The sequence below is a fragment of the Calidris pugnax genome, unplaced genomic scaffold (genome assembly GCF_001431845.1).
Source record: "Calidris pugnax isolate Ruff unplaced genomic scaffold, ASM143184v1 scaffold34, whole genome shotgun sequence".
NCBI lineage: Eukaryota > Metazoa > Chordata > Aves > Charadriiformes > Scolopacidae > Calidris > Calidris pugnax.
This window is the reverse complement of record NW_015090771.1, coordinates 1622267-1640844: the sequence shown is the minus strand read 5'-3', so window position 1 is coordinate 1640844 and position 18578 is coordinate 1622267. Positions and strand designations below refer to the sequence as shown.

The window sequence follows — 18578 nt, the reverse complement described above, 5'->3', positions numbered from 1 at the left end:
CTAAAGTGTCTAAGTAGCATAGTAATCTCTTACCCAGTTCCAATACTTTATACAAACAACTCTGTGGCCTGACATGTCTGGAGCCTGTAGTCCTTGTATTGCCCCCTCGAAACCTTCTTTCATCCCCTCCACTAGCCTGTGTTCTCCACTTTTATGGAGCTCTCTGAAATATTTGTAAGGTGCAAACTTGGTCCAATATTGTACTTAGAAAAAAGTACTCAATTCATATTCAAAGTAGTGTTTAACAAGTCACTGAAGCCAGTTAATACTTGCTTATTTTTCTATAACAATATGCATTAAAACTTATGCAGGTCTCTGGCAGACATCCTTGAGCACAGGTTACAGGGAAGCTTGCTGACTGATGGAAGTTTAAATAGAATTACTCCCCTGAGAAAGGTAAGCAAATGGCACACCACTAAAGCTGCATGGGTTTAGTTATGTATGCAAGATAATTTTTAGCAAGTTATTATTTGTCAAATCTGAAAATAGTAAAATAAGGTTAAATGGACAAAAGACTTATTTTTGGCTTGGCACAAGAAAGCACACACAATTATTACAGACTTGCTTTGTTTTTATGTGCATGTGCTCTGCCTGTTATGCTTGGGTAATCAAAACTCATACAAATTAATTGATTAAAAATGACAAAATTAGCATTCAGTTCATTGTCTACAAACAATAACTCATGGCAAGAGACTGGCTACTCTAAGAGTCTATCTCCAGCTCTAATTTGGGAATTGTTAAAGCCTGAGGAAGCACAGTGAGATGGAGTTTCCACAAAGTGGGCACTGCTCTCTGGTGTGGACCCTCAGCTGTGAGGGACATCTCAAATGAAGCAAAGAAACAAAAAAAAGCAGTGGTCTGGACAGAAAGGATTGAGAAATCGTATCTGAGGCCTCCTCAGCTCCCTGCCTGTTACAAAGCTGCCCTTTCCTTGGTGGGGGATGGTACTGTGGGATCAAAGTGGCAAAGGATGGTCAAAAGGCCTGTGATGTTTTTAAAAATGCTGGTCACAACTGCTGTGCAAGAGACATAAAAGTGAGGATGGGCCTGAACGAAAAGCAGCAGTCTGACCTGGCTCCAGGCCTGTCAGTCAGTGCTCCCACCCTCATCCCTGGGGGGGTGCAGTGGGAGAAGAGAATTTCACCTTTGGGTAATTAGCAATGCAAAGTGAGGCTTACCAGGAATAGCCAGGTTTCTGAGAGCGCTCAGTGCAGCGTGCTGCACGGTTACATTTCCATCTTCCACGTGTCTGTCTAGCAGATCCATCAGCTTTTGAACTATGCCATTATCCACCATATGGATGCAGTTTCCATCTGTGCAAGAGGAGACAAGTCACTTGTGAATGGAAGATTATGCCATTATCCACCATATGGATGCAGTTTCCGTCTGTGCAAGATGAGACAAGTCACTTGTGAATGGAAGATTTACTAAGATTTTTACAAGAGCTTTTTAAGAAAAGAAGGGTTATTTCCTTGTTACTTTCTACATTTTATTGTTGAGAATTTGACCACCGTCATCAGTGGGAGTTGCAGCACTCATGAAAAATTTAGAAGAGTGACATAAGAATCTCTGAAGAAGGCAGAAATCCCCTATACTTCTCTACAAATGTAAAAGAAGGGTTATTTCCTTGTTACTTTCTACATTTTATTGTTGAGAATTTGACCACCGTCATCAGTGGGAGTTGGAGCACTCATGAAAAATTTAGAAGAGTGACATAAGAATCTCTGAAGAAGACAGAAATCCCCTATACTTCTCTCAAATGTGAAACAGTATTTTTAAAGTAGGCTTAATGCTTTCCAGGATTGTAAAGTATAAAATTACAGATGTTGCTGTTTAGCCCAACAGGAGCTTTACCATGACATGCAGCTTTTGTTTGTAGCTGTACAGACAGAGCATGATAGAAGGGTACAGATAAATTAACATAAGCTATTATGGCATATTATTACCATTTCTGGCAAAGTTTGCAATAGCCAATGCTCCTGCAAGCTGTAGCTGATGGCTGTTGGACGGAATCCATGAAAGTACTCTTTGGAACACACTGCCTTTTCCTCCTTCAAACAACTTTTGCATGGATTCATCTGGGGAAAAAAGCATAGAGAGTTAGCAAGACAAAGAAACATTTGTTAGGGAAACTTCTTCTCTTTATATCTGAGAAGCTCTGCTGCCTCCACTACAATGAATCCAGTCCTGCAATGTGATGGGAGGCAAAATAGAAGGGTTATTTCCTTGTTACTTTCTACATTTTATTGTTGAGAATTTGACCACCGTCATCAGTGGGAGTTGCAGCACTCATGAAAAATTTAGAAGAGTGACATAAGAATCTCTGAAGAAGGCAGAAATCCCCTATACTTCTCTACAAATGTGAAACAGTATTTTTAAAGTAGGCTTAATACTTTTCAGGATTGTAAAGTATAAAATTACTGATGTTGCTGTTTAGCCCAACAAGAGCTTTACCATGACACGCAGCTTTTGTTTGTAGCTGTACAGACAGAGCATGATAGAAGGGTACAGATAAATTAACATAAGCTATTATGGCATATTATTACCATTTCTGGCAAAGTTTGCAATAGCCAATGCTCCTGCAAGCTGTAGCTGATGGCTGTTGGACGGAATCCATGAAAGTACTCTTTGGAACACACTGCCTTTTCCTCCTTCAAACAACTTTTGCATGGATTCATCTGGGGAAAAAAGCATAGAGAGTTAGCAAGACAAAGAAACATTTGTTAGGGAAACTTCTTCTCTTTATATCTGAGAAGCTCTGCTGCCTCCACTACAATGAATCCAGTCCTGCAATGTGATGGGAGACAAAATCTGACCCATTAAATGTTAATGTATAGGTAGCAGGTTCTCTATGTTATTTAGAAAATCAATAAATAGTAAAATTCAGCAGCCAAACGGCATTACAGGCATCTGCTGTTGCTTTGCAGAAGGTAGCGAGTGACACGCTGTACTTACCTCCAAGCAATAATAAAACCATAAGATCAGAAGCTGTTTTAAGCTCTGCAATATCATCCTCTTTGTCACTGTCCACAGTCTTCTGGACGATCTCAAGTAAGCACTCCACCAAGCCTGCTTCAACCAGCTGCAGTTTAATGACATCTGAAGAATAGCATGGATAATAGGAGTCAGAATCATGATTTTAAATACATCTTTTGTACGTACACGCAGGACATTCTGAAAAGTAGTGACGTCAATACTTTCACTGACAGCTTGTGTAGATAAAACAGCAACTTCATTATTTTAAATCCTCAGGGCCAACTTGTGTTAGTATCTATCTATCAGGCCCGTGCCTAAAGCACAACTAAACGCTGAAGCTGTATGGAGCTGCTCTTTGCTTCTCAAAAATGAGGATATTTCTCTACAGCAAACTTTTGGTGTCTCAGTCATCAGGCAGCAGACTCATAAGGACTGTGGCATGTTTGGGCTTTCCAAAGACTTTCAATTGTGCTGCAGAACAAACTTTGGGTTTTTTCTTCTATTTCACGTACAGAAGAGCTCCTGACTTCACTAAGACATGGAAGTATAAAATACAGAACTTTTAGGTGAAATCTCAGAGCAAGTAATCACCCATTTCTTTTAGCTGAGCCAAGATTCCTGCCATTCGTTGAAAGGGCTGCAGGAGGAATACAGTAAGGTCAAATCTAAAAGGCTGGGTTGGGAACAGAATTTGTTATGATTGAAGAAAAACTGGAAAATGATGAGGTAAACTCATTTCTTAGTTATTGGCAACAAGGCTCAACAAAGAAGGTCATAAACGTGTTTTTCAGGTAACTGGAAAATGATGAGGTAAACTCATTTCTTAGTTATTGTCAACAAGGCTCAACAAAGGAGGTCATAAAGATGTTTTTCAGGGGGTGAAATGGGACTTGGGAGCAATATTTTTTTCTATTCTATCTACAACACAATCTTTAAAAGATTTTTCCCTGTAAACTTGGATCTGGGAATCTTCTTTACATGCCAAAACCTCCCGTTCTGTTCAGCAGGAATGGCAGGTCATCTAATGCTGCGTTATGGTTTTTTTGTTATGTCAAAGAGACTCTGGTAGTTCTTGCATGCTGATTTTAGAAAGCAGTTACAAACCTCTGCAGAAATGTGCAAACAAATGGATTTCTCTTAGCTTTCTGCATCAAATGGTGTTTTAACAATAAGGAGTTTAACCTGAGTTAAAATATTTTTAAAGGCCAAAGCTTTGGAAATATTTTTTCATATAGTTTACAAGTGGCAGTTGGGTGAGAAGTGTTCTACCTCTGCTGAAGGACGTGACTGACTCTTAGTATGCTGTTGTCCCCAGACTTTTTGCCTGAGTGGAATTTATTGTTCCTCTAAGAGTGGCTGACCTTCTCATGAACTTGGTTAGGGAAAGCAAAATATCTAGACAGGATTTTTTAAAATAGGTACTTTTGCACTGAGGTACTTTAAAAAAAATATAGATTTCCCTTAGTTACAGAATACCGAGTGCAGGTGTGCTATGATTTGAAATATCAATTGCTACACCAGTGTTCCTTAACAACAAAACAAACCAAAAAACTCAAAAAAACCCAACCAGATTTGAAATATCAATTGCTACACCAGTGTTTCTTAACAACAAAACAAACCAAAAAACAAAAAAACCCAACCCCCTAAATCCAGACTCTGCAAATACTTCATTTAGATGTTTTTGCCTGCTGACCTCTTGCTAATTACCTACAATCAAAAGCACCTAAACAGTACCAGCACAGTGACCTCATTTAAGTATGCCTTGAACCCACAGGGGAAGAGTTCAGCTGATTACCTCATAACATGTAAGCACCTAAGTTATGTTCAGCAGCAGTAAACTTATAAAATTTTATCGCGACTATAAAACATAATCTAAGAAAAATGAAACATTTGAACTGAAACATGTCAAACTCACAAAAGCTTGGACCTAATTCTGTGTCGGTCTCCAAGGATGGAACTATCTTAGAGAAACTTGTTAGTTATTATGTGGTAAATGAATATATTTTGGCAAAATGTGCATTTTCAGAACTGAAAATAGGAATCCTGTTTTTACATACCACTAATAGGCAAAATAACTTTTTAAATTGAGGTAAAAATTTATCTTGATTTATACTGTGTAAAACAGACACAGAGAGTGTGTATAGAGTTAGGATAAAACCTAAATCGTTAGTTTACAATCTACCTAATAACTTATTCCATTCAAACAAACTTTAATGCTGAAGTGATTAAAACAAGGTTATAGAACCATCAAATACTGTGATGTCTTCCATACTTAGAACTGCTCCCCACTTCAGTCCAGCTCCACCTGCTAACTCATTTCTTCCTTTCCCTTACGGGCAGACGGTAGATTATACAAACCACCAAGAACTCACTTGGGAGGAATATCCTGGAGCAGTGATCGGGCACACATCACCTCCCACATTGGCTTGAGCAGTGAATGAAACTCAAGTCTCCTGGGGCTGCTTGGTGCTACCATGATATATGCTACAAACACTCAAATTAAATTAACACCATCTCTCCGTGGACAGTAGGGGGAGAGCGTCCTGCTCTTAGCTCTGCAATTAACATGCCCCTTGCAAAAAGATGTCCATAGGAAATGCAACTGCCAGTGGTTCTGGGATCCCAGTAAATGACATAATGACTGATGTCCTGGTGCTGTAACGGGCTATGAACTCCTGAGCCAGTGTTTTGCAGACAAATGTTGTACAGAGCTCTAAAAAGCAGCTTTTGATATTCCCACTGCAGGTACAGGGAAATAAAATATAACAGAATCGTATACAGACTGAATCAGAGGTGGAATTGGCATCACCTGTTTGTTGGCTCCTGTCCTATGCTCAGACAATTAAGACCAATTCAACTCATATGACACTGTCATCACAAGGATCAATCATGACAGCTTCTGAACGAGGCAGCCAGTTAGTCCCTGAAACAGACACTGATATACCCAAGTACGTATAAAGGAATGAATAAAAAATAGGGTAAGCAAAAAAATTCTATTCTCACCATTTTCTGCCAGGGGAGCCAAAACTTCAAAAATCATCTCCTTTTTATCATGCTCTATTTGTTTCTTGAACAGTTTCACAAGCTCTTCGGCAATGTTTGTGTAGGCAAACTGCTCTTTACTTGACTCTGTGAAGCAAAAGGGAAAATTCAGTATCAAGTAAACAAGCCACATCAAAAGGTAGGATGATTTTTTTTTCTCTTTATTACCAGGTTTATTCAGTAAGGTGACTAATAGTGCTCTTCACACACAAGAACAACAGACTCGTGCTTGTCACTAAAGGAAAAGAAAAATGTCTGACACTTTAAGATAAATGTACTAACCTGAATTAATTATGATTAAGGCTGTTAAAAATATATAAATATATGATCAAGGCTGTTGGGGCTTTTTCTGCCCAACAGAATGTAAAGGTAGCTATAGAAACAGTAACATTACAAAAAAATATATATTAAATATTGGATTTCCCTCAGCATAACAGGAAGACTAACAGAATACATATTGCATTTTCTATGGGAGAGATGAAGAGTTGTACTGAATGCTTTAGTATTTACATGGGTTTACGATGGTGACATCTCCTTGAAATCTGTGCGTGGCTGTTGCAGGGCCACTTCACACTGCACAGATAATATAAAGCAGTTTTACAGATCTGTGCGTGGCTGTTGCAGGGCCACTTCATACTGCACAGATAATATAAAGCAGCTTGCTTTATTTTATATGGGCTAGCTTGCTACCAGGAGGTTAGCAATCTAAAATATAGATTAAACAAAAGCATCTTTAACTCCATTGCCTGTATCTTACCCCTCCTCACTGGCAGTATTACAGGGACGCAGGTGGTAGGGCTGGTGTTCTCCATTCTCCAGTTGCCACCTCCTGAGGGCCATCTGTAGCTAGAAAATCTTCCAGCACCTTTGCTACTGCTTTAATGGACGGTTAGGGATTATTTTAATGTAGAAATGACCCCAAGGACTGGGCAAAAGCATAAATTGCAGACCAAGACCCTTTTGTGCACATCTTATTATTGTTTTCTCTCAATATGCATGGCTGTATCGCATATCCTAAGTGGATTATTGACCTTTCCAGTATTTTTAAAAGCAGAACCATTACACTCTGTATTGGGTTTTTGCCCTGCTTTGAAATAGAATAAGAGTTTCATATAATGCTTCTCAAGGGATCTGTGGAATGCAGTTGTCTTTAAGTGATGAAAAATGACAATCTGACAATAAAATTCCCTGAAGTTACCAGGCAAAAATAAAATATTACAGTTACAATGTGATTGACTAAGCTATTGCTTAAGGGAGATTAAAGTATTACAAGCTAAATTAATTTTGTGCCAATCTTAAAGAACGAGCATCTTTTCAACCTATGGGAACAGGAAGGGAAGCAGCTGCTGTTAAGCTTCTTTCCCATGGTTATTATTTCTCAAGTGGACAAAGCTGGATATTTCCAAGGAGGGAAGGAAATGCAGTTCTCAGTGGAGATACCATTTATTATATTTAATATCCTTGTGGTTTAAGTTGGATTTTTGCACTAGAATTTCTGGTATTCGACTCATATTATACTTTCTCCCATGCAGAAACAATACATACTCTGATCTATTCATTTCTTTAGTGCTGTTTTGATGGCTCTTTCTGTTGTTTTGTTAAGTAGACTTGTCTGCTATAAGCTAAGGTATTGTGAGTAATCAGACTGTACTATATAACGTGATACTCTCTCTAGCTTTAAAATCTACGAATTTAGGACAGTTGTGAATAACTTCAGGCCACCAAATAGTACAAACTCATAGATATATTTTTCATATTTTGAACTGCTGAATCTTCTTAAAAATACAGGATGATACCATAACTGCTATATTATTGTAGTCCAGTGCAAAAAACCTCCTAAGACTAAAATTTCACTGAACAGGTTAGCAAAAGGACAGCAATGTAACCATGAGTCCTAACAAGGTGTTGGTTTACACTTTGTGGAATTCCATTGACAACTAGTTGACATACAAAGACCAGGGATCAAAGCAGGACCACAAACTTCAATTTAAATGAAGTTGTAACGAAACTTGCTAAAAATAACATCTATAGCTTAGTAGTATTTATGATTTATATATGCAAGTATTTAGTCTAGAACACGTCAAAACTCTACACCTAAAAGAATAGAGTTGTAGAGTTGTACAGGCAGATTTATGAACTGTGCCTGTCTCAGTTTCATTCAGTAATTTCCATGAGCCAAATTTAATCCCGATATAACTTTGTGGATCTACACCAGGACACATTATTTATATTATTAATAAATAATTCACAGTAAGTAGCAGCACTCAGGAAATACTGTTTAGATGATTGAAAATAGGCTTAGTTGCATTGAAGAATGTTAACATAAAACATAAGGTTGTACTAAGTACCCAAATAAATTTCAGTTTCTGAAAGGAAAAAAAAAAAAAAGAGACAGCTATAGATTTTAAAGACAATCAGCAGAAATTGCTTGCTTTAAATTTTAAATGTACCAAAAGGAATGGAACAAGCCTCAGTGCAAGGCTTTTGTTAGTTTTAAGATTTAACTTTGCAGAAACTGGATGTAAATTGGAGAATAATATTGTGAACTTACCAAGTTCTGCTAAATTGCCAAATGCAACAAGGCACATCTCTGTCAGAGCTGCATTTTGGCAATGAATGCCCAACAATTTCACTAATGTAGGAATAACACCCATATTGATAAGCTGTGACTGCAGGGTATCTACATAAAAAGAAAGTGCAACAGTGAGTTAGCATTTCGGTTTGTAGTACTACTCTTTAAAGCAAAAAAGCATTTTTCACAGAAAGCAAATTCTAGGCTAAGCAGCATTAAAATATCTGTCTCCTCTACTCTTCTACACTAGGATCTGGGCCAGACTTGAGATACTGACTCATAATTCCCCCTGCCCCTGGCAATGGGACATATTCCCAGAAGTACTCCCTCCTGATATGGTCACAGGGTATAGTGAATTACGCAACTACTCATAATTTTGTGGTTATCAGGTTCCTAGTACATGTTGGGTTTGATTCTGAGCTCACTGAGACTAGCTGTCTGAAATCAAACAAAACTATGTCAGTGAAATAATTCTTTATCTGACAGCATGTTCCTATATACTCTTTTCCCTTAAGGATCAAAACTGGAAAATTAAAATTAGAATGAATATAAACTGGCACTGAAATAAACATGAAAAGTTTTATAAACACAGGAAGTCACAATGTAGATTATGAAGAGCTTGAGAAAAAAGAAAGTTTAATAAAGACAAAAAAATGGAAGATTTAAGAAAAGTCCTTAGAAGCCATTCTGATAATTTCTTGCATAGGATGAAAGTTTATAGTATTTACAAGTAAGAAAGTTATTGCTCCTAGATGTCTGCAAATAGAAAGATGCTTTGATGGTTAGGCAGAAACATGATTGTTTTAAAGGATTATTTATAACGATATTTTCTCTTACACATTTTACCTATAACATAGCAAAGAAGAAAAACATTGTTTCACAGTTGAATAGAATGAAGCAGACATGAACACACCAGATGTTGTTTAGTAATTTTCCTAAGAATCTTTTTTTCCTTTGTTTTTAAGAGCTTTAACTACGTTTAAATGCTACAGATTCAAAAGACAAGGATCCAAAGCCCAGTAAATTCAAGAGAATTGTTATTACTTCATTTAGCTTTGGGTCAAGACCTACCAGGGAGTTTGGTTGTTTTTTTTAAGGAACTTATTCTGAGCAACTGAAATCAGTTGGAGTTTTTACGTCTGTTGAATCAGAGTCATAAAATTTGCAGATTTTTACTGGGAGATAAAAACACATTACAACTTAAGTCTAGCAAATTTAGTATCATATCGTGCTGTTGGAAAACTCTTTGCCTTCAAGATTCTGCCGAGGGTGTTTGAAATTTTCATGTCATAAAACCTATGAAAAGATTCTGGAATATTTAGTTCATTTATGTTCATTGTAAAATACTTTTGTAATATTTATCAATTTGGTACACTAAGTAAATGGTGGCACAGTTATTAAAGATTATTGGGGATAAGCAGGAATCCTTATGGCTTGACATCTTTAGTAAAACTGTATTACTTACCAGTAACTGAATTTCCTTTTTTTTTTTTTTTTTTTTGGGAGGGTGGTGTGTGTTACCTCTTCCACAGATTCGTGGTCTTTAGAGAAATTTATGATAACGCCATGTCAGACATCAAAGAGCTGTTGAAGTTGTCAAATTTCAGGTAAGTACAAATTGCACTAGCGCATGCATTGAATGCCATTTTACCTCCGGCAGATGTGTGAGTCACTACCGTACCCTCCTACTTCATTCCAAACTGACTGCAAAAATCTAACTCTGAATAGGAAAATCAGGGAGGGGGGAGCTAGAATGGTTCTGTGGAGAAAATGATTGTGTAGGAGAACTCAAGTTACTGGTAAATAATCTGGTTTTGTCCTTGGTTTGTGATTGTCCCCTGCAGACACTTAAAAATTCTGAAGGAAAAATGGTAGCCATGGAGAGTAGGAGAACAAAGACACAAACCACAAATGCCATAGAAAATTATGTGGAAAGAAATTGCTTTGTTACTAGACTATGCCTTTAGTGACTCTAAGATCACTTTATCCAACTGTAATGGACAAAAAGACAATTAATCTCTATGGGCTTCATTTGGCAAAGCATTCTGACATCAGAAAAACAAACTTTTTTTTTTTTTTTTTTTTTTGGGAGGGTGTTGTGTGTTACCTCTTCCACAGATTCGTGGTCTTTAGAGAAATTTATGATAACGCCATGTCAGACATCAAAGAGCTGTTGAAGTTGTCAAATTTCAGGTAAGTACAAATTGCACTAGCGCATGCATTGAATGCCATTTTACCTCCGGCAGATGTGTGAGTCACTACCGTACCCTCCTACTTCATTCCAAACTGACTGCAAAAATCTAACTCTGAATAGGAAAATCAGGGAGGGGGGAGCTAGAATGGTTCTGTGGAGAAAATGATTGTGTAGGAGAACTCAAGTTACTGGTAAATAATCTGGTTTTGTCCTTGGTTTGTGATTGTCCCCTGCAGACACTTAAAAATTCTGAAGGAAAAATGGTAGCCATGGAGAGTAGGAGAACAAAGACACAAACCACAAATGCCATAGAAAATTATGTGGAAAGAAATTGCTTTGTTACTAGACTATGCCTTTAGTGACTCTAAGATCACTTTATCCAACTGTAATGGACAAAAAGACAATTAATCTCTATGGGCTTCATTTGGCAAAGCATTCTGACATCAGAAAAACAAACTCTCTATTTTGAGCAGGGTTTTTTTTTTCTGCTGTTTCTTTCTTAATACAAAATATATAAAAAGTGTGGAGGAGAAGAGTGGAAAAAGGGAAACCATATCCATCATTGAAAGGTAATAGGAATCTTAAGAGCGAAGTAGAAGGATATGTTGTTCAAGAGAGCATGGAGCACGCTGATTAAAGGGCCTCCAGAATTCCCATGTAGGAAAAAAGGCAAAAGAAAATATACCAAGAAAGAACAATTGCACTGGGTCAAATGTCAGGTATTTTACTTGATTCCATACCAGTCACATTTCCCAGGATTAGAAGGATGGCACCTAAGCACAGGAATGGTCTACAGTGGTAGGAATGGATTTAAGAGAATTGTCAATAAGGTAAATATTGCTGCCTTAACCGCAGAAAGCAAAAGGGTAAATTTTCTCCTCTGCCAAAGACAGGACAACCTTGTGAGTCACAAAGCTGCATAGGAGGCAAAAACTTTGAAAATAAGAGGCTTCCAGCAGCTATTTGCTGTGTTTATACATAAGCCTGAGCTTGTCATACAAATTCTGAACTTGTCATTTACATTTGCATTACCACCAATAGGAGACTCTTTCTCTAGTAAATACAAGGGCAAAGTTTATTAAGGAGAAGTTTAAGAGAAAAGTATTAGGCTTCTCATTTGTATGGAGACTTACAGCACTTTTTAGTTCAGAGAAATTAAAAACATCAAAATGGTTGAGTCTTAGCTGAAGGACTGCCAGCAATTCTCAGGCTTTCCTATGAAAGACTGCAGACTGGGTAACTGCCTATCAGCCTTTCATTGCAGCAGATGTTTGTTAAGGCCCTACTAGAGCAGGAGACAAATTCAGGGGACACATGCATCTATCCTACAAGCAGTTGCCTGACACAGGACTAAAGTGAGCCATGAAGCCAGGCAACATCGTGTCTCAGGATGAACCAGCGTTTCTATCAGCTTCCTAAGCAGAACTTTACACATAGTGAGCAGGAAGCATGAAAAACTGAATGCCTCTTCTGGATTTATGACTCAAAGCCACAAAAGAAATTGTCTCGGATTTTACACTGCCATCACGTGTTGCACTAGTAAGATGCCTCTGTGTTCTCTTGGGGTGAAAAGCACTGACAGTGATGCTGTACAGATGCGTATACAGGTAGATAAAAGGCAATCAATACATGCGCCAGCACAAAGAATCACCTACCTAAAACTTGAATTTCAATGGCTCCATGTCCTTCGGTGACACACATGGAAACTCCAAAGAGTAAGATCTGGGGAGAATATCCCAAATTGAGAACTTTATTGGGGGCATTTGAGTTTAAAATGCTGATTTAGGCTAGTTCATGATTTTGGACAGAATTTCAGAAAACAACTGGTCATTTTGTGTTTCATCATAATGCTAAAGGAAAATTCGTTTTGTACAAATTGGTGGCATGTTTTCGTACCCTAGAAAAACCTGCTTGCAAACCCCACATCTCTATTAAATCACCATAAAACATATAAGTGATTTTATTGATTATCTCACTACCATAGGAAACATACTTTTAATCTGCTTTTACATGCTTTAGATTACTTTGCACTTGTATATTTAGGTCTTGAAAGCATGCTAGACATCTTTAGCTGTGATGTAAAATGCAAGCATGAAAATTAACAATGGTAAGTCTTAAAAGGAAGCATTACTGAAATACTGCTGTTAGGCCATAATAATGGTGCCATATATCTCCCTTTATTTTCTTGCATATTTACATAGCTTCTGCAGATGGTAAACAGTGCAAATCAGTCCCCAACATTCACTCCAGTCGCTAAGAGTTTTGTGAGAATAAGAAAGGCTTAGCAGTTGTATGCTTTAACATCAGAATGTTACATTTTACAAAGGCAATGAAGGAAAGACAACCTTGACAGACTGAAGTTTAATATGAAATGAGATGAGGAAGCAACTGATAAACGTAATTATTTTTATCTTCATCTATATGCCCATATATAAACATATGTATAAAGCCACACATGCATACTGTATTCAGTTAGCTTCTGATCTCCAATTTGACAGCCTAACGAGCTAATTGGCCTAGTTCTCCCATCATTTCTGCATTTCTTTAAAAATGCTTTAATGGTTTGTTTTATAAATCTCAAGAGAAAATTATCTGCCTTGTAGACCGATCTCATTACTTTGTAAATAGTCTTCACTCACAGGATTATGAGACCTACAAAATAACTACTCATGTCACTAACTCTTTTACATGAGCGTTTGCATATGATTATTAGTTTTATTAGATTAGTTATTAGTTTTTCACTCTTTATCCAAGACTGCTTCGCCTCTTGCTCTTAAGCAGATTCATAGCAATGCACAGACTATGTATGTGATGATAGCAGTCCTCAGAATGGGAGAAGCACACCACACTGAATTTACTGAAAGGTGCCCAAACAGCAGCTTTAAGCACAAGTGCTCCGTACCCCAAATGAAGTTTGCAGAGCTCGACAAAGAAAGATTATAGGTTTTTGTCAAGTCATGCTTCTTCTGGGATTAAGCTCTGAGCACAAATATTCCCAAACGTGAGTGAAACGTTTGTATCATTCTTAGCCATACCTGCAGCTTTGCATTTTAAGAACTAACAGGGGAAAGCATGGGAAAGCTACTTGTTTTTGATTGAATTTGGGTAGTAAAATAGGATTACGACAGAGAGTCAAGATAAGGGCTGGGCTGAAGGCAAAGGACTGTGTCCCATCAGAGAAACCCTCTGGTTTCTAGCAATGCAATTAGAAGTTGACTTTTTTTTTTTTTTTTGCTTAAAAGAATTGCAAGAGATGCCAAAGCTGTGTTTGTTCTGTTAACATTGTAGTGACTAATGAAATGATAAGATAACAAGGAGGCAAATGAAGAATTGAGAGACAGCAGGCAAAAATAATTCCTGAACAGAAGCAGATGGCACAAGAACCTTGTAAAGGGAATCTTAAAGCTTAGACAATGATGTTATGAATGGAGTTACAATTGCAAGCTCAATGTCCAGAATCAGGATTAGATACAAGAATGCTCCACTAATTTGCTCTGTTTAGGAGCAGAAAATATTACTCGTAGCTGCTCTTTAGTTGCCATTTTTGTAAAATTCATGTGTGGTAATGCTAATTCAAAAACTTGAAGTACTTTCTTGTTTCTTGCAATGCAATTTAAAATTTTCTTTTTTTTTTTTTTTTGCTTAAAAGAATTGCAAGAGATGCCAAAGCTGTGTTTGTTCTGTTAACATTGTAGTGACTAATGAAATGATAAGATAACAAGGAGGCAAATGAAGAATTGAGAGACAGCAGGCAAAAATAATTCCTGAACAGAAGCAGATGGCACAAGAACCTTGTAAAGGGAATCTTAAAGCTTAGACAATGATGTTATGAATGGAGTTACAATTGCAAGCTCAATGTCCAGAATCAGGATTAGATACAAGAATGCTCCACTAATTTGCTCTGTTTAGGAGCAGAAAATATTACTCGTAGCTGCTCTTTAGTTGCCATTTTTGTAAAATTCATGTGTGGTAATGCTAATTCAAAAACTTGAAGTACTCAAGAATGAGTTTCTCATTAAAAAATTAAGGTAGTTGATAGCTATTAAAAATAAAATAGTGGCTACTGGAAAAAGAGGGCAATTAGTTGACTGGGAATGATGACTGCTTAGAATCAAATAAAACAATTTATATACTCCTTGTTCATAAAATGCTAAAGATTAGAAAATATTAAGGTGTTCACAGATAATTAGATGCAGCTAAGAACCAAATGTGCTGTAATCATCCTTATCTGGATAGCTAGTGCAACTTAAAAGAGTGCAAGTCATTAAAAGCTGTAAAGAAATCTTCAAAGTCCCCACCTGTAATTTTTGTAACATAGCATGCTAAACAGGAAAAGATTACAGAAGCAAGAAAAGAGAAGACAGAAGTGCTGCTTCAAAGACTGAAACACTTCCTTCTAACATTTCCAATATTTTTCTTTTATTTTTGTCCAATTTGTTTCCATAACTACTGACAAAGCAATCTGGGACTCTAGGCTGCAATCCCATACTCCTCATCCTTCAGCAAAACCGATGCAGTGTTTTTCTTCTCCATAAGTAAGGTGGGATCAAACCTTTGCAAGTAAATCCTGCAAGTGGTATCTGCTAACTTGTGAGCACAATTAACTGTCAGGACAATCTGAGTTTTCATGTTTTACAACAGGTCAGCATAGAATTGCATTTACTCAGAATATTACCTAGCTAATGCTGCAATGTGTGGAAATAAGTGGTTGTCTTGGGCTCATATCTGACATTGACTGTTGTTGTGAAAATTTATGATGGTCTGCAGGTGATATTTTTAGAGTAGTTCACAACTATGGTCCAAATATACTTGTGGCTCTTAAAACAAAACTGGCAAAACAGGCCAACTACCTGTCTCTCCAAGCACATTCTGCAGGTATAGTAACTGAGTTGTCTTCTAAAAATTTAATCCTTATTTTTTTTAATATTGATTTGGTAGATTATTTGGGTTTTAATTCAGTGGTTGCCCCAGCCAGCAGCCAAATTCACAATGGAACTACAGGGCACGAGTTTTACACAGCATGCTCATGGAGACCACCAGTATGTGGGGTAAGGTGAGGGTTTGGTAAGCTCCCAGCAATCCTCCCTGATGAGGTGGTAGGACAGAATGGTGGTGTCCACCCAGATCCAGGAGCTGGGAATACTCCTGTATTTCTCACTTCTGACACTGCTTCAGTGGCTCCTGTGAATATTGTTAGTTTGTGTGAGATGCAAGATGTCATTTAGCAGAGAGGAGCTAGTGAATCCTCCTAGTTGTCACTGAACTACACAACTGCTTTATTGATTGCATCAGAATAAGCTATCTTACTGGATGGAATGAGTCATTTATTCAATGTTCGTTACAGTTACACTGTTCAGAAGCTGCTTGTTTGAGAGATTTATCTCATAATTAATTTTCCTAGGCAACACCTGCTGGGAGCTTGGTCACTGAAGCAAAACTGACACAGTACCTCTACGTGGTGCTTTTGGACTGCTCTGTCTTGAGCTATCAAATGTAGTGGATGCTCATTAGTTTAATTAATCCAGAGAATTCTGGTATCTTAGAAGTGAGAATATGTATTTGATCCAAATATTTTAACAAATAAAGAAAACACAGAGTTAACCATATGGAATGCAATAAAATGTGACCCTCATGAAGACATCAAGCAAAACAGTTCCTGAAAAATATATGAAATAAAGGAACTAGAAAGTTGCTATATGGAGAAGGAGGAAGAAGTAAAGACTTATTCTTAGAGAATATTAGGAAAAGAGGAGGAAAAAAGAATGCAAGAACAAGAGAAAGAGATGAGACACATACAACAGTGATATTTGGAGGTGGATAAGTAACACTTAGGGTGAGAGTTCCAGAGAGATGGCACAGAAAACACATAAGGGAACTATGCTAGAAGATATGATAAAGCAGATGAAAAATTTATACATTAAAGGTAAAAAATAAAATAAATTAAGCCTATGGACCATCCTGAAAAGTAGAAGAGTTTCAGGGACACAGGTTTAGAAAGTGAGTTACAGCAAGTGATAACTCTAAGGAAATGATCAGTAGCTAATAAAGAAGCTATTTCTTCCTAAGATAAAACACTACAATTCAGGAAATGGGCATGATTGAAGAAATAATGTGATTAGCTAACTACATTTGCAATCTGTGCCATTACAAGTCAGGAGAATAGCCTCTATTTAGCTTTCCTCATTTCTCCCCCTTTTCCTAGAGACTGAAATTTTGAAAAACTTGGAAATGTGTGAATGCTGTAAAATATGGCACACTTGCGTGCAGAACTGCACATTTGTACAACTAATGTAGAACACAATTTTCTTACCCTCAGGGATCAAGCATTTCTCATTTAAGACACTATCTTGTGTCTTTGTCCCAGCCCCTAAACATCTCCATTTAATGGGATAAAGAACATAAACTTATAATTTGTAGATTCAGAAGTGTGTTGAACATACACATAAATCATTCCCCGTTTATCTTAGAAGAAAGTAATATGTGGTTTTATATACATTTTGCAAAGAGAAAAATGATTAAGGAAAACTGCTTGGCATATATGCCCCCAAATCATCAACAAGACAACACTGCATGCCTGCAACAAATTAGTCTTATGGTGTTGTTCGATACTAAATGAAAAAGAGAGGACTTCTAGTTCACTTCTGTAAATCTATTTTTTTCCTAAGGTGTATGATATATCTCCATGTATTACTTTTAGACAAAGAAGTAAAATCTAGATGATGCTACAAGGAATTGCATTAGGAAGATATCTAGTATTTTGGGGAACATAACTTTACTGAAAATTGCATATGTGAATCGAGGTACTTGACCTTTTCAGAATAACTTAGTGTTAGTATCCACAATGTAAACCTACAGTTCATTTTAACTTTTATCTTTTTTCCTTTTTTTGATGGGGTTGTTCTCCTGGTAGACATAAAGCAAATTTTCGGTGTTGTTTACCATTCTCATTGCTATAGTTCATCAGCATGCCACAAAAGACAGTCAAGAGCTTCTCACTGGCTGGATCTGTTTTACTGCACAGTGACCTTATATGGTCTACTACAATATGTGCACCACCTGCACGGTCAACTGCGTTCCTGCCCTCATCTGTAAAACAAAGAGTTACATTAAAAAAAAAATGAAACCAAAACCCACCGTAGAGTCCCAAACATAACAGTAATCATACAAAACGAAGTTTTTAAACAGAAGTCATTTGTCCAGTGTTGTCAAATTCATCTAGAGAGCTGCTTGAGGGCCAGCTTTTAGTGCAACAGAGCTAGGAAAGTGAAAACACCTACAACAAAAGGGATTAACCACCTGGCACTAATACCTTTGTAAAGAAGTTCAGTGTTTGAGGCAGAGCTGCTGCAGCTGATAAATAATATTCTGAAGATACACTGGATTTTGCCAGAGGCAAGTTCTGAGCATTTTACAAAGCCCAGTCCATATGCCCTTGTGGACGAGGGAAATTACTCTTGCTGGTTATGCAGGTCGAGAAATTGAAACAGAGAAAATAAATTGCTTAGGTTACTTAAAAACAAAATGGGGAATAAAATGGACAAAGCAGACAGAGGTACTAGTTCCCAGTCACAAACTCTGGTCATGCCACACCATGTTGCATGTACTTCTACACCTGAAATTTAATACCGCTATCAGATTCTTTTTGTATGGCTAAAACAAAAATTCGCTCTGCATCTACAATAGGCTCTAATGTTCTGAGATTTGATAAATAACCATAAAAACACCATAATCTTTTTAAGGAAATCTTTCTGTATAACAAATCAGATTTGATGTATCAGTGTGGGAATAAAGGAA

The 18578-nt window shown here is 37.2% G+C and overlaps 1 protein-coding gene across 1 annotated transcript in view; it reads right to left on the bottom strand.

Annotated features, from left to right (window-relative positions):
• Positions 1–18578, bottom strand: part of RAP1GDS1 (RAP1, GTP-GDP dissociation stimulator 1) — a 65326-nt gene that overhangs the window by 10647 nt on the left and 36101 nt on the right. The window contains exons 4-8 of the mRNA XM_014940762.1: positions 8570–8698; positions 5980–6105; positions 2956–3099; positions 2547–2678; positions 1179–1313 (exon numbers count right to left, since the gene is read on the bottom strand). Of these exons, the coding sequence (XP_014796248.1) occupies positions 1179–1313; positions 2547–2678; positions 2956–3099; positions 5980–6105; positions 8570–8698 (666 nt within the window). The remainder of the gene's footprint in view (positions 1–1178; positions 1314–2546; positions 2679–2955; positions 3100–5979; positions 6106–8569; positions 8699–18578) is intronic.